This window comes from Primulina eburnea, chromosome 3 (assembly GCF_022965805.1).
Source record: "Primulina eburnea isolate SZY01 chromosome 3, ASM2296580v1, whole genome shotgun sequence".
NCBI classification, from domain to species: Eukaryota; Viridiplantae; Streptophyta; class Magnoliopsida; order Lamiales; family Gesneriaceae; genus Primulina; species Primulina eburnea.
The window spans coordinates 16,307,711-16,330,861 of record NC_133103.1 but is presented as its reverse complement, the minus strand read 5'-3'; the positions used below and the strand labels follow the sequence as shown (position 1 = coordinate 16,330,861).

Sequence of the window (23,151 nt, the reverse complement as noted above, 5' to 3'; positions counted from 1 at the left end):
CATAGATAAGATATTTCAATATGTGTAATGTGTATTCTAAACTGGTTCTAAGTCGATTCAGCCGCCTAAATAAGGATAAAGGTCGCTCGAGCTTGAAACTAACATATGTGATCTAAACGTCATGTTTCATTGATAAGGGCAGTGAAAATGTTCATTCATACAGATTAGTGATCATTTGATGATGTACTGAACAACCCTCCTTCGGACTTTCCAAGTGGTTATTATTTATTGAGTTAAATAGTCTACTGTTATGGTTGTATACCATTAGTCATTCGACCGAAGATAACGTTTGAGGCTCTTATTTACTTAGCATCCACTTTGAACATATTATTATATATAAAAATATGGAAAATCAATATTAAGGATTTAAAAATCATTATGTATAATAACAATAATAAATACCGTAAAAGAGATCACCGAATCATTTGACTTGAGAGCCTGTTTGGTATAAGAAGCTACAATAAAAAAAGTGTTTTTTTTTTTTAAAAAGTGCTTTTTTAATTTTTAACTTGTTTGGGTGGACTTCTAGTGCTAAAAAAAGCACTTATTTAAGTTGAAATTAGAGCTTTTTTAAAAGCTCTATTTTAGAGCTTTTTTAATAACCTTAAAAAAAAACATCCACCAGTAGCCTCCTCTCAATCTTTTCTCCATTCTTCTACAAGGTACAATTTTTTTTTTCCGTCGAGGTTTTTGTTCGTTCATTTTTTTCTGCTTTCTTTTTGCTGCAGAATCTACACTCCCTATTCATTTACGTCTGTATTACGTATTGTGAATTAGATAATTATGTTACAATTCGGTCAATGATCCGATAAATCCAGGAAGTCAGGAAGGAGAAAGTATTTTCTTATTCCATTTCTTTTGCAACTACGTATATAATATTCATCAATTCTCGTGTATTTCGTATATAATATTATATTAATTAAAATATGTTATATACCATAATATTACTGTAATATTATTTAATCCTTGTTTGTATTAATTTTTCATTTATGATATTGTGAATTAGATAATCTATTGTTTTTTTATGTTTTATTTTTTGAATATAGAATGTATTCGAAGTTAGCTCCTAAACGAGGATTATCAAATCCAAGTCAATTACCTAGATATACGATTGAGACTGTTGAACCTGGATTTGTTGCTGATGGGAGTAATAAGGCGGATTGGACTGATCAGAATACCGAAATATTTTTAAAAATTTGTGACGAAGAAATTGAATCTGGCAATAAGCCTACCAAACATTTAAACAAAACGGGGTAAACAAATTTAGTTTCAAAATTTCATGAGAGAACGGGACTTTCTTTGAATAAAAAAAATTCAAAAATAAATGGGATTCTATGAGAAAATATTTTGCACTGTGGGAACAACTTATTGGAAATAATGAGACTGGCCTTGGTTGGGATCATAACAAGATGACCGTGCAAGCTGATAATAGTTGGTGGGAGGATAAGATTAAGATACATAATTTATATACTACATTTTAAATTTTTAATCAATTATTTTTATATATTTTTTGTTACGTTTCAAATTACAGGAAAATCCCGAGTATGCAAATTTTAGATTGAGGGGACCCAAGAATTTAGATTTATTGGAAAATATATTTAAAGGTTCCATAGCAACTAGCTATGCTGCAATAGCACCATCAGAGGATCAACCAATTCATAATAATTTCAACGATGATACAAATGATTGGGATGTTCAGTTAGATGGAGAGTTTCAAAGTGATGTTATTTTAATGTTGAAAGCCAAGAATTTATGGAAAACTCAACAATGGGAGATTACAACTCTATGCAGCAAAGGAAGAGAAAAAGAAGGGAGAGAGAGGAAAAAATAGGTCCCATTGCCACTAGGTTAGCTGATCAACTTGATCGTGTCCTTCAAAAATTTGAGACTCAAAAGTCTATACACGAAACACCAAAAGATGATCCATGTAGCATTGAAAATTGTCTGGAGGTTCTTCGTAGTTTGCCTGGTATGGTGGTTGGCAGTGAGCAATTCTTCATAGTTACTAGAGTTTTGGGTAAAATGCATAATAGGCAAACATTTATCGGATTGAAGGACTCGGAACTGCAGCTTGGTTGGGCAAAGACATTCACTAAAGATGATTTGAAGCGTTATTAACATGAGTTATGTTTTTAGGAAAAATACTTGAATAATGCACTTGTTTTTTTCTTTTATTGATTGATGAGTCAACTTTACTAAGTAGTGTGTTTAAATTTTTAATGCAATAATCTAAAAATTTCAATGTTTATTGTTTTTTTATATATTTATCTTTATTCATATATTTTCACAGGATGTCTGCGAGTTCAGGCTCCACTATATCAGATAACTCTGATGCATCAAGTGATTCCGACATTTCCGTTGATTCAATTAGAAATACACATGTCTCTAAGAAAAGAATGGTTTTTTTATCCTTGTGTGGTGTTACGAATTATGTTTTGAAATATATTGTTAAAGAAAAATGTAGGACATCGTGGTTATCAGGGTCTCAATGGGTGGCAGAGATATTGAATGGTAATGAGACACGATGCTTTGAAATGTTTAGAATGAGGAAACATGTTTTTTATAAACTATGTGACGATTTACTCCAAAAATATAGCTTACAGCCAACAAAAGGGTTTGATATCTATGAAAAGGTGGGATTATTTTTGTACATGATGGGTCAACCTGCTTCAGTTAGAAATGTTCAAGAGTGTTTTCAACACTCGGGGGAAACTGTTTCAACACAGTTTCACAGCGTTTTAGAGTCCATATGGAAGTTGTCGAGAGATATCATCAAACCTATCGATCTTAATTTTACAGATGTCCCTGAATATATTAAGAATGACAAAAGATATTGGCCTTATTTTAAAGATTGTATAGGGGCTATTGATGGCACACATATATGCATTCGTGTTCCGCCTAGCAAGCAAATAGATTTAATTGGAAGAAAAGGGTATACTTCAACAAATGTTATGGCTGTATGCGACTTCGACATGTGCTTTACTTTTGTATGGGCTGGTTGGGAAGGTTCTGCTCATGATTCTAAAATTTTTAAAGAGGCTATGCGCAGAGAGATTGCATTTTCCATTCACACCTAAATGTTTGATATTAATATATCTTATATGTTTTTTTAAATAATTGTTAGATAAATATTTACACTTTAACTCTTATTTTTTGTAGGTAAATATTATTTAGTTGATGCAGGTTATTCTACTTTCAAAGGCTTTATGGGACCGTATAAAGATACTAGATATCATTTACCTCAATTTCGATTGGCTCCAAAGTTCATATCAAAAAATGAAGTACTTAATTATAATCATTCCAGTTTAAAGACGGTTATTGAAAGAACATTCGAAGTGTGCAAAGCACGATGGAAGGTATTACAAAATATGCCCACATTTTGTCTAGATACTCAATTGAAAATTATAGTGGCATGTTTTGCTTTACACAATTTTATAATGCGATACGATGCGGCTGGAGATATTCTTGAACAACTCGAAAATATTGATGATTTACAAGAAATCGAGCAAGATGGTGAAAATGTTTATGTCCATGACAGAGGTACGAGATGTCAAGAGCCAACACAAGAAAATATTACGGAAATGAAAGAATTGAGAGATGGCATAAGAAATTCACTGTCAATACAATGTCGACATTGAACTATTAGTTTTTATTTAAATAAATTAAAATAGGATGTAAACATTGACCATTGTTATTAACAATTGTTTGTATGGTTTTTAAGATTTCAATACTTTATTGTTTTGGTATGAATTTAATTATTTATATTTATACATCACACTTGTTTAGAAATCCGTTATAAAATATATATATATATATATATATATATAAATTAATGAGTTAAAAAAGCACTTTAATGATATGTATCCAAACACATTCATTAATTTAAAAAGTGTTTTTTATCTATTCATCCAAACACAATATAAACACAACTTTTACTTAAAAAATCACTTTTAAAAGCCAACTTAAAAAAACACTTTTTTAATCAAAAAACTTTTGATACCAAACGGGCTCTTAATATCATGTTTAAAAGTAAATTTTTTATGTGTATAATACTAAATTTATATTATTGTCACCAAAGTTTTCTTTATATTTTTTCTCAAACTATTATAGTTATTTTAGAAGTAAAAAATCATAGTTAAATTAAATATTTGAGAAAATTATTTTTTGTATAAAAATCAGAACAATACTAATTATTTCGAAAATAAAAATATATTACACTTATAATAATTAAAAATAAATTTCATCTATTTCACTGTGCGCAAAAACTCTTGTGAGGGTGTTTCAAGAGTCAATTTTGTGAGACGAAACTCATATTAGACCCGACCCATGAAAAAATACTATTTTTATGTCAAAAATATTATTTTTCACTTCAGGTATTGATCGGATCGATTCGTTTCACGAATATAGATTTGTTAAACCATCGCCCAAGAAGCCTATTCTTCACTGTGAGTACTTTTATTTTATTTTCTTTTTATGGAAAACTAAAATGTCAAAATAATAATTTGACATATGGTATATTCGATTTTATCACTATTTGCTGCATGCACAATGAATCTGGGAGGGGTTTTCCAGAGACCCACTAAAAATTACATTATCTATGTCAAATATTTAGACCTACTATGAATGATAAATGATGTGATAATAAATTGAATGATAGAAAGAATAAAACTTATTTTAAATTCGAGATCCCCAATTATTGTTCCGAGACACTTGTCATAAATGATTGAAAGAATAAAAGCATGCAGGTATTAATATGTAACATTTGTGATAAATATAAAACAAACAAAGAATTATAAAAACAACAGATATTGAATTATTCAGTATTATGAATAAAAGACTGGTTTTTGAATTTTGTACTTCTGAGGCTCATTGTTTTCGAATGTAAATTTGAGAACAACGCCGCTGTCGACCAACCCCGTCCCTGGGACGTGACAATAAATCTAAAACAAACTAAAGATTATAAAAAACAACAGATTACGCAATGCGTATAAACCAATTACAAGTATTCTAATAGAGTTATAGTGCAAAAACAACAGATTACGCTATGATTATAAATCCCCAATTTATTTTGCATTGTTTGATGAATTTACAAGTATTCTAATAGAGTTATAGTGCAAAATAGATAGTTGTATTATTTTAATGGTGATTTAGATGGAGAGATGAAAATTTTAAGTGTCATTTAAATTATTTAATTAAGTTATTTTAATAAGTAAAGCTCACATGTGATATACTAGCTATTTTACTAGTTATAGTATATATAATATAAAGATTTAATGAAATGAGATACATTCCACAGCAATGCATGCAATATCACGGCATAAACATAAATAGAAAATAATAAATCAATATATATGCATAAAATAAGCTGTAATCATTAATTAATTCCCATGATCTTAGTTTTATTTAATTATTTGTAAAATACATACATGTGATATCAAGCCTAGATCAGTATGTAAATTTGAAATATACAAATCATGGCTTGTAAAATATGAAGCTTCTTCAAACTAGATGATGTTTGAATATTTATTTATCCGGTTTCTTTGGATAATCCAGGACATGGGAAGTCTTATTGCTTAGAGTTTTGCAAGTATCATGTGGATTAGAACTTGAAGATGATCCGAAGAGGTTTAACGACGTCGAGGAGGCGGTGGTGATCGGCAGAATATTGGATTTGAAAAAAGTCCTGGAGGAAAATTTGGAGGGAATGGTATGCAAAAAATGAATGGTGGAGGTGGGGGAGATGGAGGTGGAGGTGGTGGTGATGGTGGAGGTGGGGGAGATGGTGGTGGAGGTGGCGGTGACGGTGGAGGGGGAGGAGACGGTGGTGGAGGCGGTGGTGACGAGCGTGGCGGCGGTGGAGGTGAGCAAAATCTTGTAAAAAAAGGAAAATTTGGTATACAGACAGTTGCACTAGAAGTGCCTAATGTAGTTAAGAGTAATGTTAGAACCCAAAATTTGAGTTCCGTAATGCTCGCCATGACTGATGAATGGAACTCATGAATGTCCGACTGTATTTATAGACTTTCTTAGTCTCATTTTTAATTAAAATAAATAGCTTAATTTTCTCGTAAATTAAGAATCCATTATTTATCATAAATAAAACCTGATTCATGTCAACTCTTCACTTCAAATACTTTTCTTGTTCTATGAATTTAGATCTTTAAATGCCTTGGTTTACTTCATCGATCCATCTCATGTCAATAATTTGTCTGGAAAATGTAACATTAGACACACACACGTACATGTGTTTTTGGAGTATCAAGTATTAGTTTCGATGCTTTGATTGATTAACTTGTACCGATTATTTTTGCAACTCTATATAATTTGTGCTAATAATTTAGCAAAACATTAGAATCAATAACATCTTTCATGTGTCTCAATTCATAGATAATTTAAAGAAAAATTTTAGTCATAATTCTTGAATTCGGATATCCAAACTCGAGCTTGTAAACAGCACATAATATTATAATTATTTATGTCAAACAAATAACTGGCTAGAATAAATACGTTTTTAAAAATATATTGTTAAAATAAAGTTATTTACAATCTACTTTTGTTAAACGTACTTCAAATCTTTCTCTCATATTAAAACTTGGCAATAATGTTAGGATTTGTAAACATATTTAAAGAGGAGATGAACAAATACTTTACAAATTTTTCTTCTAATTCACTTTGAAAATCTCAACTTTTGTTAGCATTCAAGATTAAAATCGAACTTTTGAGTGCGGCACACAACTTTATCAGATAAATTTGCAGAAGCAATCCAATTTAACTCAGTTAAGGCTTATCAAAATCGGAATATCGGAATCAGTAGATAGATATAGTAAATTAAGTGCTGAAAAGAAATAACAAATAGAATTGTTTATGGAAGTTCGAATGTTTGTGAACCAAATGCTTGACTTTGAATGTTTTTTTCGTAATTTTTTACATTATCTTCGCAATATTAGTATGCACATAAAATGTTGAATCTACTATATGCAAAATTCATATTTTTTTATATTTAACAAATGTTTAATAAAAGAATAAATTCAATTCGTGTGTAAAATAACTTATTTAAAATGACATTTTTTGAAAATAATTTTGGAGGCAACATTTTCTTAATCGAAGTATAATTTTTTAATTTTAATTTTAATTTTAATTTTATATGCTTCTTTTAATTTATTTTGTGTATTTTTAAAAAATAAATATGATCTAATACGAAAATCAATTGCATTATCTTTAAAAAAAAATCGATTACACTAGGATAAATTCATACTTTTTCAATCTAATTCTATTTTAGAATGAATTCATATAAATCATAATAGAATAAATTCACGGATAAGACAATATGTAGACAATAATATATTTATAGATAATGATATATCAACTTAAAAAAAAGTTTTACAACAATATATTCATTCAAAATAAAAAGAATATAGTAATTAATTTTAGGAAAAAATATTAATGTATATTTGTGTTTCCACATTTGAGAGACTATGAGAAATGTATTAAATATGTGTTTTTAAGCATATACTTCACAATGTTACATATTGCATATATATGTTAAGAGAATATTGTTTAGTGTAGTCATGAAATAGGTAAAAATTACATTTTCCGTTGTATTTGGATTAATGAATTTCAAATATTCTCTAGTGTATTTTTGTAGTTATAGAGTAGCAAAACAATAAATTTCAAATTTACTCTTACATTTTTGTAGAGTATTCCACGTAAATCAGGATTTATTTTAAGTTTGAAGTCATTTAAAATTCATTCTACTTTGTGTAAGTAAGATATTTGTTTAAGATTTCATCTATTTTTTTATTATTAAAAAAAATATAATCAAAATCTATGTATTTCAAATCAATTCTACCAGATTCACTCTTTTAGCTTCTTTTTTTTTATTTATTTGAGTTCGGAAAATAAATTATTAAAATTGGGTTTCTACCTAAAATTTGAGTTCCATGGTGGTCGCCTTGGCCGATGACATGGTGAATTCGAGTTGATATTAATAGAATTTTTCTTATCCCATTTTAAAATTAATTTTTTATTAGTTTTTCCCATTTATGGTAAATAAAAGCTTGATGTATGTCAACTCTTCCCTCTAAATAATTTTCATGTACTGTGTTCTATGAATTTAGATCTTTAAATGCTTTAGTTTACTTCATTCCCCTCTCAAATCAATAATGTTTCTAGAAAACATTATATACACACCAACACAAATATGTGCGTGCTTATTACATGTATGCATATAGTTTGGATAATATGACGCAGTAATACAAATTTGGAATATCAAGTATTAATTTTAATTATTTTTTAATTAACTTGTTATTTTTGAAACTCTGTAGTTATAGCAAAATAATTTAGCGAAACGCTAGAATTAATAACATCTTTAATTTTATGTGACCAAATTCATATGAAATAAGTGTTTCACTTGGAAGACAAATTTTAGTCATAATTCTTGAGTTCAGACATTCCTTCTCTTGCTTGTGATATGTACACATCATAGAATATTAGAACTATTTAAGATTAATGTTAGATTGAAATCCCTAAGTTTTGAGGATAACAAACAACATCGAGGTATTTTTGAATACAGCCTTCGTTTAATGTATTTACAGGTTTCAAGCTGGATCTCTTAAACTCAAGCCGAATCGCCTAAAGTCTCTAGTTGGACTTCATATTAATCTTCCAGCTATATATTATACCGTTAGGTTGCGTAACTTTATGTGTAAGCTCAAGCTTCGTCAAGACTCAACCTGGAGCTGGTCTCTAGCAAGTATGCATGTGCATCAAGTAATTTTTCCTACAAATAGCTAGAGTAATCAGAAAATCATTTGAAAAATCAATGCACATTAGCTATATCTCAAGTTGTTCAAGAATGTCTTCTAAAAAAAGACGTGTGTTTTTTCTCTCATAAACAACTTTTTAGAGACGATTTATATCCTATATTTGAATATATGCTAATAAGCATCAATTGTAAAATACCATGAAGGGATATTAGACAAAAGTCGGAATTTTTTTTGTCGGCTACTTGTACAAGTTTAACGTTGAAGAAAAAGTTAACATTGGTAGAGTTCAACTATTTAAAGCTTGACTCAATACCTGTGGGGACTCGGACGCTAATCCATGTTTTAATCATCATTACTGTCAAATATAACAATTAAGAAAAGTGGGACTAATTTTTTTTCCTTTTTAAATATGAATGCGGAAACGTAATAGTAATCTATCTGATATAAATGTGAATATAAAAGTACAAGTCATGTACTACATGTTTCTATCGCAACTAGGTTCAACATCAATACATCCAGTGCTGAATCCTATCCTGCTCCTGGGCTCGGATCTCCACGCTATCTATACTCTCTCATCCTTTTCCTGATCCTGATCCTGTCTCATCTGTTGTCAAGCACACATACAAACAAGACAACAGCCGGATAACTCCGGTGAGAATTATATTTCCAGTTTAAATCATGTATACATGCATTTCAAATAAACAGATATAAACGCATGAAATAGATATTCATAACATGTATCAAATCGGAAACGTAAATCAATATAAACTCTGAATATAACATGTATCAAATCCGACACATGAATCAACACAAACTCTGAATCATACTCATGGACTCTGACTCGACTCGTCCTAATCTAGGGATCCCGATCGGAATAAGAACATACACCCACCTACACTCCCGATCGGGGTGGTGGTATGTTCTTATTTACGAACTTTGGCCCTTTCCATATCGAACATCAGTAATAGAAGAAACTCCAATTCTATCCACTTCGATATGACCAAACATCCGGTGTCTTGACCTATCCGTCACAGACTTTGGCATTTTCACCAATATCCTATCCTGTGACAATGTGCAATGTGTCAGTGACGATTCCATCACTATCCGGCACTATTGTCACAAGATCACTCATTTACGACTAGGCGTATCCGCTTATGACTCAATACATAAATCAATAGATCAAATATATCAATCTCATTCAATTGCAAATAACAATGCAATAAAATAAAGTATGTGATTTTGGGAAACTCAAGTCAATCAGACTCGAGTTGTGCAATCCCGCATCAACATCAATTTATACCTTTGTCTTCGCAGTCTGACGAAGTCGAAGTCTCGAATTCCAATCTGTCCATTTCCAATCTGAAATGACAATATCGAATAGACTGTGTCAATATACAGCTCAATTCAAGGTCTGTTCTGATCAATACGCAAATCAAGACATAATCCGATCAATGTCAACGATACAATGATACAATTTTAATCAAATGGATCTGATTAATATCAATCTACTGATGTTTCGACAGCGTCACAATACAATTTCAATAACCCCGTCAATCTCAACCTCACGGATATAATATCACAACTCATAATCGATATTACTACCAATCATAATCTTTAATAGCAACAGATTATAATCTCAATTCTATACAATCTCGCAATACAGGCAATACAATATCAGTATATACGAATAAACAACTCTTCTGACCAAAGTCTGAATACTATCGATATACCAAACAATACAATATCAGTCAGATATCAATCCCAACACTTCATAATCAATAACAAAACAAATCTGATATCAATTCAATCTAATCACAATCAAATCAACGTTGGAAATTCATAATAATTACATAACCCGTCTGTTCTTCAATCTGATTTCGATTATACAATGTCTGATATCGCAAGAACAACATATATGAATTCTATCCGATTCTGCACGTATCGCCGTGGGTGCGGCCACTTTGCACTGCAGTTGCACTGAGCATACTGGATCACTTCCATAATTCCAGAAGGCACGACCGCGGGTGCGGTCACTTTTATGGCGCGAGTGCACTGACTCTACTGTACCACCTCCAAAATTTCAGAAAAACCACCGCGGGTTCGCTAACTCTATTACCGCAGGTGCGCTGGTCTTTCTACTCCAACACTATACTTTGCAACTAAACTCAAATTGCAACGTCGCTTCTCCGTGTCTGTTCTTCCATTCCCTTATTCATAATACATGATAACTCAAAAGTATTAAGCTAAAATCTCGGGCATTACAATACCAAATAGACAATTGAAGTTTTTCATAATCTGCCTCATCAAGATCTCGAGTAGTTTGAACTTAGAGTTCTAATAGCAGCTCGATATCTTTTGTTGTTGAGAAATGTACAAGGAATTTTAGTGTAAGCATTGGATTAGTCCTAACTAAAGTGAGTTTTTGTAAGCTATTGTAACAACCAAAGTGTGACGCCCAAAGAAAAAGATTATAGGACGGTATATGGTCCACGATCTAGGTGGTTAATACCTGAAATAACAAAACCCCACCAATTACTTGGAGACATGAAAATGAATAAACCGATCTATATCAGAATAAGAGGCAAAAAATTGAGGGTTACACAAGTATTGATTTATGTTCCCATCGAGATAATCAATTCAATGTGTTGAATTGAGTTAAACATTTGGTTTGTAAAACAGTTATAAGGGGATTTCATATTTGATTTTTTTAAGGAACATAATTGAAAGTTTTGAGATTTAGTATGACTGCTAAAATTGTGCGAAGAGTGCAACTGGCCGAGTTTTGTGAAGATGTTCCAAAATTGCTCAGCTTGTGTAGCTGATGGAGCAAATGAAAGAAAGATCGCCTGAATATGAGGACATAAGCATGCTGGAAAGACACGTCTTGGTACAGGGGGGACAGCCATCAAATCTGGGACGTCGTCGAAATATAGGGTATTACAGTTGGTATCGGAGCTGGCCTCTCTTAGTACGGTATGTGGTTCGAGGACGAACTAAGTGGAAGCAGGTGGGTATGTGACGCCCGAGTACGAATAGGCCAAGGATTGATCGCCGGTGCAATGAGGTTGCACAGACAATGAGCGGTTCTTGGCAGGCTTCTAGGTGAAAAGAACATTAATGAACCGATCCAACATCGGAACGAGAGAGATTCCAAAACTGTTCAGGTATGAAATTGTGGAGTTGAGGAGTACTTAAAAGATTTGATTTGATAGGCACTATTCATATCAAGAAGGTGCATCTTATTTTCGGGAGTTTATCACATAAGAACTCCAAAGTTAATCGTGCTTAAGTTGAGACAATTCTGGGTTAGGTGACCTCCTGGGAAGTTTTTTAGGGTGCGTGTGAGCGATAATATAATCACATTGGAAAGACTCGTCTTAGTACGGTGGAGATATTCGTCGAATCTAGAGCGTTACAATGTCGATGATATCTGATCGTTGATCGAGATTGTGATAAAATCATGATCATGAATTATTTGATTTATTCGCTTGGAGCATCCTATTGAAATAATAATTTACAGGAGTCCTAGTTATGCAAAAACCCAGTAGGAGTTTTGACTCATTGTGTTAGAATTACTTTAATTGTGGTGATGAGAGTCAAAACCAGTAGGTGGTGATAGTAAAAACAAAAAAAAAATATAAATAGCAGAAGCACTCGTATCGCTAAAGCAAAAGCAGTACTTATCGAGTATTTATTAGCTAAACTTAACGCTTAGCCAAAGCAAAAGCAGAACGTAGCCAAAGCATAAGCAGAACTTAACGTCTTTCGTTTGATTGTTACAAGTCTTAATGTTACTGTTACCTTACATATTACTAGTATTAATTGCACCATTTAATGCTGTACGAAGACATTTAACACGCCTTATTAGTTTTGGTTTAAAACAAAGACTGATTATTCTGAAGCTTTCTGCAGGAACCTTTTTCGGTGATAAAGCTGATTCACTCAGAGTCAAAGAAGCCGTTTTGTTTATAGCCGTTAGATTCAAGGTTTCTATATATTAAAGGATCAAGCTAATACAGAAAACAACGATTATTATTAACAAGGAACACATTCTTTGTCCATCATTCCAACTTTGTTGTGAGCAATCAAGAACTACTTTTTATCTTCAAGCTTAATAAACAAAAAAGCAGCACACTCTTTATAGAAGATATCTGATCTTCTGAGATCGTCTTGTGCTGCTGTTTTTTTATCTCTTCACAAGCTATTCACCTTATTACATCTTAATGAGAAGAGTTTGTAATCTGAAAAGAGTCTTTTCATAACCTTGTTGTATTCATTATATTGTGTTGTAAAACTAAGAGTTCCAGTAGGCGAATGATAAGTCCTACTGAAGTGGGTGTGTACAAACGTTGTACCGTAAAAACCAAAGTATTTTAGTGATACCTTCCGGAAACAGAAGAAGAGGAGACGTAGAAAATTTAATCTTCGAACTTCCAGAAACAACTAATCTAACAAGATTCTAGCACCTTTGCAAAAACATCTAAGAAAGGAACAATTTTATTCACCCCCCTCTAAACTCTAAATCGATCCCCAACTAGTGATATCAGAGCAGATTATTCTTGTCCTGAAAATCTACAACAGAAATGGCACATTTCAGCAAAGTCCACAATTTCTCAAAGGAGGATTTCTATGATTGGAAGATTAGGATGCAAGCCCATCTCGCAGCCCAAGACGATGATCTGTGGTTTGTCATCACAAATGGTCCCTTGAAAATTCTAAAGCCTAATACAGCTATTGTTGTTACTGAAGATGCACCACAAATGGTTGAAAAGCAAAGAACTGAATGGAAAAGCGAGGACAAGAAGAAAGCAAAGCTAGAAAATGTTGCTAAGGATATTCTTTACAAATCACTTGACAAGAAGACCTTCAGCAAAATCAAAATGTGTCCTACAGCAAAAGAGATCTGGGAGAAACTCATCCAAATTTGTGAAGGAAATGAACAGACAAAGGAAAACAAGTTGTCTGTGGCAATGCAAAAGTTTGAAAATATTAATATGAAAGCTGGAGAAACTCTAAGAGAATTTGATTAGCGATTCAACAGCTTAATAAATGGACTAGAAGCTCTGGGAAAGGAACTTGGCAATATAGAAGTGGCACTCAAGGTGATGAGAGCTGTACCCAAGGAATGAGATATTAAGACAATGACTATGAGAGTCTCAAAAGATCTGAACAATTTGGAGCTACATGACTTGTTTGCAGATTTGAAAGCTTATGAGTTTGAATTGGAAGTAAGAAGTGGAGAAGAGCCCTTGTCGAATCCACCTACCAAGGTTCTTGCAGCTACTGCTACTGCTGCTACTGCAGTTTTTCAAGTGTATCACCTGCTGCTGCTATTGAAAGTACATCTGACAGGACTGCTGAACAAATCAGCAATGATGCAATGTCCCTATTCATGAAGAAGTTTTCCATATTCATGAAGAAGAATCACCGAGCATACCAAAGTCCAAACCGAAACTTCAAAAAGGAATCACCACCTGGAAACCGGGATCCCTAGGCTAGGATTGAGTGTAGTCTAAAACGTGGAGTCACGAGTCTGAGTGACATTTATATTGATTTATAGTTATTGATGTTGATTATGTTCCTGATATTGGTACATGTTTAGAATATGAGTTATTCTTGATATTGATTATGTTCCTGATTAGGGTACATGTTTAGAACATGATTGAGTATGGTATTGATTCATGTTCTGATGTTGATACACGTTGGATTTGTTGGTTATATGCTTTTATATTGTTTATATGATTGCATGTATACATGATTTATACTGGGATATTTATATCTCACCGGAGTTATCCGGCTGTTGTCTTGTTTGTATGTGTGCATGGCAACAGGTGGGATAAAAGCGGGGTCAGGACGAGAACGAGGCTGGACTAGATAGCGTGGAGATCCGGGCTTCAGAGGCAACTTAGGATTCAGCACTGACGAGGCAACTTAGGATTCAGCACTGACATGTAGTTGAACCTAGTTGGACTATTGTAGATAATACAATAATTGTAGGTTATGTGTAATATGTAATTTGAATTTAATTACATTACGTTTCCGCTTTGTATTTTAAAAAAAAAATCTAGACCCTGTTCATTATACTTGATTATTTATTCCTAAAAACGATTAAAGAATGAATTAACGTCCGGGTCCCCACAAGAAGAGTACTCAAGACTTTCTCAGTCATTCGAGGAAGTTAAAATTGAAAATCAAAACTTGAAAGATCAAATCAATAAGTTCACTTGCTTGCAAGAAAACAACTGCAGTGATCTAGAAGTTGATATACGTAATTTTAGAACTGAGAATGACAGAGTAAATGCAGATTACCAGACGATGATGCCTGAAAATCAGAATCTATCGGTACTGGTTAATGCATGGAATAAGTCTTCTATTTCATTAGAAAAGATGCAAGAATTACAGAAGCAATTTGGAGACAAGAGTGGTCTCGGATTCAGTAATTATGAAAGCACTTCTGAAACAAGTACAAAGCCAAAACTGGATATGTGCAAACGGAAATACAATCACTTTGTTAAATCCAGTATGGTACATAAACCAGAAATATCAACTGTTCAAATTTGAAAGGTTTTTAGACCAGACGAACAGAAGTAAACATTAGAGTCTGGGTTACGTTGAATCTAAAAGTAGAGTCCATCAGAGTACTGAACCCAGTAGAGGATTCAACTCAGGAGGACAACTCTCTGTGAAGGTTCGAAACTACCAATACTATAATTGTAGACCAGTTCAGAAGAGATACAGACCAGACGATAAAAACAGAAGGGAAGAACAACATCCTAAAATGCATTTTTTAGAAATAACATTAATAGACCTTCTGTTGCACGCATCTCTGGGGATACCCGAAGTACAAGATCACCTAAAATTGTAAAAATGTGGTTCCCTAAAAGACTGATAAGGCTTGGACCCAAATAGATTGTGTACCGGTTACTAAAACTTGTGTTTGCAGGAATAAGAGAGGAAAACCAAGATAAGTAGCTCTACATGGTATCTGGACAGTGAATTTTCCAGACATATGACTAGGCAAAAGAGTATACTTTCAAAAATAATGAGTTGTAATGGACCAAAGATAACTTTGTGGATAACTCAAAAGGTAAAACCGTGAGTAAGAGTAAGATTATCCATGATAATATCACTATAAATGATGTGCTCTTGGTTGAAAATCTCCGTTACAATTTATTAGTATTAGTCAACTATGCGATAATGGATACTCAGTAGCTTTTCAGAAGCACACCTGCACAGTTAAAGATGCTAATGAGTCTATAGTCTTAACCTGAAAAAGAGATGACAACACTTACAAAGTATCATGGAACAAAGATCATGTTAATGTTCCTACATGTTTAGTTGCCTCCCTAAGTGATAAATATTGGTTATGGCACAAGAGATTGAATCATCTTAACTTCAAGTCAATCAATAATAAGAAGCAGCGTGCGTCATCGCCTACTTTCATCCTCGTCCTCCAATGGAGAGCATGTTGCATGGTGAGGTTGTCAGCGTAGATGTCCTGCGAGTTAATTTGTGGCTTGAGTTTTTATTGATTCTTATGTAAAAAAAATATTTATTTTATCGTTTTATCCATTTATAATATTTATTTTATCTGTATACTCATTCAAACTGCATAGATAAGATATTTCAATATGCGTAATGTGTATTCTACACTGGTTCTAAGTCGATTAAGCCACCTAAATAAGGATAAAGGTCGCTCGAGATTGAAACTAACATATGTGATTTAACGTCATGTTTCATTTATAAGGGCAATGAAAATGTTCATTCATACAGGCTAGTGATCATTTGATGATGTACTGAACAAACCTCCTTCGGAATTTCCAAGTGGTTATTACTTATTGAGTTAAATATTCTACTATTATGGTTGTATACCATTAGTCTTTCGACCCAAGACAACGTTGAGGCTCTTACGTACTAGCATCCACTTTGAACATATTATTATATATAGAAATATGGAAAATCAATATTAAGGATTTAAAAATCATTATGTATTGATGCGATCCGGGTGAAATGGAGAGCAAGGTTCGGTGCTCCACCGGATCAAATCAAGAATTTATAATGTTGTTTAGGAAAATGAACAAGGTAGATGGCTTCCACTGTGACCTGCAAACAATGAAAGGAACTCGTGAATGGGCGCCGGAGAGGTGTCCGGCGTGACCACTCCGATGCTTAAGTCAGCAGGGTTATCAAGGAAGAGAACTTGAATGATATGTATGAATGCTTGAGAATGAAGAGATTCTAGCCCCCCCTAAATGACAACCATACCTGCTATTTGTAGGAGGGAAGGCTAGGGTTACCTTGATACGCGTGCTCACCTACTAATTGTACCCTCGAACGTTGACTGCCTGTCTGGTCCCTTTCTTCCCGATAGCTTCGTGGGTACTCCAAGAATAAGGGACGTTGACTGCATGTCTGGTCCCTTTCTTCCCGATAGCTTCGTGGGTACTCCAAGAATAAGGGACGTTGACTGCATGTCTGGTCCCTTTCTTCCCGATAGCTTCGTGGGTACTCCAAGAATAAGGGACGTTGACTGCATGTCCAGTCCCTTTCTTCTCAATATTTTCGGGGATACGTTCAGACTAAAGGACGTTGACTTCCCGCCCAGTCCCTTTCTTCCCTATAATCTATAAGATCCTCTAAGGAAGTTACTCGGGTATTGAGCCTTCGGCTTTGACATGAGAACCCGGGTCCTAGTTAATCATCTCGGGTCATGTAGGAAATATCCGGCCCCTTGGTTCTCACACGGGCCATGCAATGAGACTTCCCGGGTCATTCATGACCCGGGCCTTTCAAGGGTATCATGTATGATAACAATAATAAATACCGTAAAAGAGATCACCGAATCATTTGACTTGATTTAATATCATGTTAAAAAGTAAATTTTTTAATTCCAAATCAACATGATTTTACATCTATACTATATATGTATTGAAAATAAAAACTTGGCTTATTACCGATGACATGATTTTACATCTATACTATATATGATAGTTGAGCTTATTAGAGACACAAATTTTTTCCCCAAATTGCCCTTCTATTATATTAGATTTCATGTGTAATAGTAAATTTATATTATTGTCACGAAAGTTTTGCTTATTTTTTTCTCAAACTATTATAGTTATTTTAGATGTAAAAAATAATAGTTAAATTAAATATTTGAGAAAATTATTTTTTATATAAAAATCATAACAATACTAATTATTTCAAAAATAAAAATATATTATACTTATAATAATTAAAAATAAATGTCATCCATTACACTGTGCACAAAAACTTTTGTGAGGGTGTTTTACGAGTCAATTTTGTGAGACGAAACTCATATTAGACCCGACCCATGGAAAAATACTATTTTTACGTCAAAATATTATTTTTCATTTCAGGTATTGATCGGATCGATTCGTTTCACGAATATAGATTTGTTAAACCATCGCCCAAGAAGCCTATTCTTCACTGTGAGTACTTTTATTTTATTTTCATTCTATGGAAAACTGAAATGTCAACATAATAATTTGACATGGTATATTCGATTTGATCACTATTTGCTGCATGCGCAATGAATGTGGGAGGGGTTTTCAGAGACCCAGTAAAAATTACATTATCTATGTCAAATATTTAGACCTACTATGAAATGATAAATGATGTGATAATAAATTTAACGACAGAAAGAATAAAACTTATTTTAAATTCGAGATCCCTAATTATTGTTCCGAGACACTTGTCATAAATGATAGAAAGAATAAAAGCATGCAGGTATTAATATGTAACATTGTGATAAAGCTAAAACAAATAAAGGATTATAAAAAACAACAGATATTGAATTATTAATTATTATGAATAAAAGACTGGTTTTTGAATTTTGTACTTATGAGGCTCGTTGTTTTCGAATGTAAATTTGAGAGCAACGCCGCTATCGACCAACCTCGTCCCTGGGGCGTGACAATAAATCTAAAACAAACAAAGGATTATAAAAAACAACAGATTACGCAATACGTATAAACCAGTTACAAGTATTCTAATAGAGTTATAGTGCAAAATAGATAGTTGTATTATTTTAATGGTGATTTAGATGGAGAGATGAAAATTTTAAGTGTCATTTAAATTATTTAATTAAGTTATTTTAATAAGTAAAGCTCACATGTGATATACTAGCTATTTTACTAGTTATAGTATATATAATATAAAGATTTAATGAAATGAGATACATTCCACAGCAATGCATGCAATATCACGGCATAAACATAAATAGAAAATAATAAATCAATATGCATAAAATAAGCTGTAATCATTAATTAATTCCCATGATCTTAGTTTTATTTAATTATTTGTAAAATACATACATGTGATATCAAGCCTAGATCAGTATGTAAATTTGAAATATACAAATCATGGCTTGTAAAATATGAAGCTTCTTCAAACTAGATGATGTTTGAATATTTATTTATCCGGTTTCTTTGGATAATCAAGGACATGGGAAGTCTTATTGCTTAGCGTTTTGCAAGTATCATGTGGATTAGAACTTGAAGATGATCCGAGGAGGTTTAACGACGTGGAGGTGGTGGTGGTGATCGGCAGAATATTGGAGGCAGAGGAAATGTTATAGGTATATTTGGAGGGAAAACTATGCAAAATCGAGGTGGTGGAGGTGGCGGTGATGGTGGAGGTGGGGGAGATGGTGGTGGAGGTGGCGGTGAAGGTGGAGGTGGAGGAGATGGTGGGGGTGGAGATGGTGGTGGCGGGGACGGCGGAGGTGGAGGAGATGGTGGGGGTGGAGATGGTGGTGGCGGGGACGGCGGTGGAGGTGGCGGGGACGGCGGAGGTGGAGGAGATGGTGGGGGTGGAGATGGTGGTGGCGGGGACGGCGGTGGAGGTGGCGGGGACGGCGGAGGTGGGGGAGAAGGTGGTGGAGGCGGCGGTGACGAGCGCGGCGGTGGTGGAGGTGAGCAAAATCTTGTAAAAATAGGAATATTTGGTATACAGATAGTTGCACTAGAAGTGCCTAATGTGCTTAAAAGCAATGTTAGAACCCAAAATTTGAGTTCTATGATGCTCGCCATGGCTGATGAATGGAACTCACGAATGTCCGACGGTATTTATAGACTTTCTTTGTCCCATTTTTAATTATAATAAATAAATAAATAGCTTAATTTTCTCATAAATTAAGAATTCATTATTTATCATAAATAAAACCTGATGCATGTCAACTCTTCACTTCAAATAATTTTCTTGTTCTATGAATTTAGATCTTTAAATGCCTTGGTTTACTTCATCGATCCATCTCAGGTCAATAATTTGTCTGGAAAATGTAACATTAGACACACACACACATACATGTGTTTTTGGAGTATCAAGTATTAGTTTTGATGCTTTGATTGATTAACTTGTACCGATTATTTTTGCAACTCTATATAATTTGTGCTAAATAATTTAGCAAAACATTAGAATCAATAACGTCTTTCATGTGTATCAATTCATAGATAATTTAAAGAAAAGTTTTAGTCATAATTCTTAAGTTCGGATATCCAAACTCGAGCTTGTAAACAACACATAATATTATAATTATTTATGTAAAACAAATAACTGGCTGTAATAAATATGTTTTTAAAAATATATTATTGTTAAAATAAAGATTAAGTTATTTACACTCTACTTTTTGTTAATCGTACTTCAAATCTTTCTCTTATATTAAAACGTGGCAATAATGTTAGGATTTGTGAACGTATTTAGATATGGGATGAACAAACACTTTACAAATTTTTCTTTAATAGACTTTGAGAATCTCAACTTTTGTTAGCATTTAAGATTAAAATCGAACTTTTGAGTGAAGCACACAACTTTATCAGGTAAATGTGCAGAAGCAGTCCAATTGAACTCAGTTAACCAAATGCTTATCAAAATCGGAAGATCAGAATCAGTAGATAGATACAATAAATGAAGTGCTGAAAAGAAATAACAAAGAGAATTGTTTATGGAAGTTCGAATGTTTCTTCGTGAACCAAATGCTCATCTTTGAATGTTTCTTCGTAATTTTTAATATTATTTTCGCTGTATAAGTATGCGCATAAAATGTTGAATCTACTATACGCAAAATTCATAATTTTTTATATTGAACAAATATTTAATAAAAGAATAATTTCGTATGTAAAATAATTTATTTAAAAGGACATTTTGTGGGCATTAATATTTTTTCAATAAAATATTTTTATAGGTTGTCTTTCTTATTATAATAAATACAAATATATACTTAGAAATATGATGCGAAATGAAATTTCATTTAGATAAAAATACTTTTGGATGCAAAATTTTCTCAATCGAAGTTTAATTTTTTAATTTTAATTTTAAATTAATTTTAATTTTAATTTTATATGCTTCTTTTAATTTATTTTGTGTTTTGTAAAAAAAAAAATACATATGAATCTAATACGCAAAATCAATTGCATTATCTTTAAAAAAAATCGATTACACTAGGATAAATTCATACTTTTTCAATCTAATTCTATTTTAGAATGCATTCATATAAATGATAATAGAATAAATTCACGGTTAAGAAAATATATAAACAATAATATATTTATAGATAATGATATATCAACTTAAAAAAAGATTTACAACATTAATATATTCATTTAAAATAAAAAATATAGTAATTAATTTTAGGAAAAAATATTAATGTATATTTGTGTTTCAACATTTGAGAAACTATGAGAAATGTATTAAATATGTGTTTTTAATCAAGTACGTGACAATGATACATATTGCATATATATGTTAAGAATGTTTTTTAGTGTAGTAATGAAATAGGTAAAAATTACATTTTCGTTGTATTTGGATTCATGAATTTCAAATATTTTCAAGTGTATTTTTGTAGTTATAGAGTAGCGAAACAATAAATTAGGCTGTTTGTAGAGTGTTCTATGCTAATTAGGATGTATTTTAAGTTTGGAGACATTTAAAATTCATTACACTTTGTATAAGTGTGGTATATATTTAAGATTTCATTTATTTTTTATTATTATCAACAATAAAAATATAATCGAAATCTATGTATTTCAAATTTATCCTACCAGATGGACTCTTTTATTTTTTATTTTTATTTTTGAGTTCGGAAAATAAATTGTTACAATTGTGTTTCGAACCTAAAATTTGAGTTCCATGGTGGTCGTCTTGGCAGATGACATTGTGAATGTAGTCGATATTTATAGACCTTTTCTTATCCCGTTTTACAATGCTTGATGTATGTCAACTCTTCCCTTTAAATAATTTTTATGTATTGTGTTCTATAAATTTAGCTCTTTAAATGCTTTAGTTTACTTCATTCCCCTCTCAAATTAGTAAGGTGTCTAGAAAACATTATACACACACCAACACAAGTATGTGTGTGCTTATTACATGTATGTATGCATACATGGGTCGTGTTTGTTTATATAATATATAGTTTGGATAATATGATGCAATAAAACAAATTTGGAATATCAGGTATTAATTTTAATGATTTTTTAATTAACTTATACTTGTTATTTTTAAAACTTTGTAGTTTGAGCTAAATAATTTAGCGAAACGCTAAAATTAATATCATCTTTAATATCATGTGACCCAATTCATGGGGACAAATTTTAGTCATAATTCTTCAGTTGAGATATTCCTGCAAGAAATATGACACATATTAAAAGAAGTGGCGTGTAGGAATTGACGAAGACCAAGAAGCCTACCATTTTTGACGAACAGTACGTGCAGTCTCAAATTTTTCACAATTGAGACGACAAGTGAAACGTCTGCCCTTTTTATTGCTTTAAAAGTACTAGAATTTTTTTTTTAAAGCCTCCATAACATCGGCCGAACCACCAAAAAATTACATAAAATATTTTGGACATCATTTTAAAATAAAACAACCAATTTTATAATTGAGAAATACAACACATACTATAATCTCTCAAAAACATCTCAAAACATGAATAAAAAGTCGTAATATATTTTTAACATAACTTGAAATCATAAATCATAACTAGTGCGGAAAACTAACGTCGGTCCTCGGGTTATGTACACCTTCAGTCCAGTCAGATCAACAATCAAGACCTCCATAAATATAATCATCATAATCACCTGCATCAATCACACCTAGTGAGTCTAAAGACTCAACACGTCATATCCTGGATAACAAGTAATACGTAATACAATCAACATATAACAGTGAAAAATACTTGTACTTAAAATATCGTTTTCATGAAGATGCATAAACTTCAAACATGAACATTTTCGTAAACCTTTTTATGATGCATGAACTTTAAATAGAAGTATTTTCATAATAATGCATCAACTTTAAGCATAAACATTTTCATGACATGCATAACATAAACTTTAACCTTTCTTTTTTCCTCAACATGACATAACA

At 32.2% G+C, this 23,151-nt stretch overlaps 1 protein-coding gene and 1 long non-coding RNA gene across 2 annotated transcripts in view; both read left to right on the top strand.

Moving 5' to 3' along the window:
• LOC140826889 (uncharacterized) overlaps positions 1–23,151 on the top strand; it is a 68,362-nt gene that overhangs the window by 6,631 nt on the left and 38,580 nt on the right. Inside the window, exon 3 of the mRNA XM_073189423.1 lies at positions 19,399–19,494. Coding sequence (XP_073045524.1) covers positions 19,399–19,494 — 96 coding nt within the window. The remainder of the gene's footprint in view (positions 1–19,398; positions 19,495–23,151) is intronic.
• On the top strand, positions 5,361–5,900 carry LOC140827003 (uncharacterized). Its single transcript, XR_012116903.1, has 2 exons — positions 5,361–5,731; positions 5,771–5,900. It is a non-coding gene; the product is annotated as an uncharacterized lncRNA (long non-coding RNA).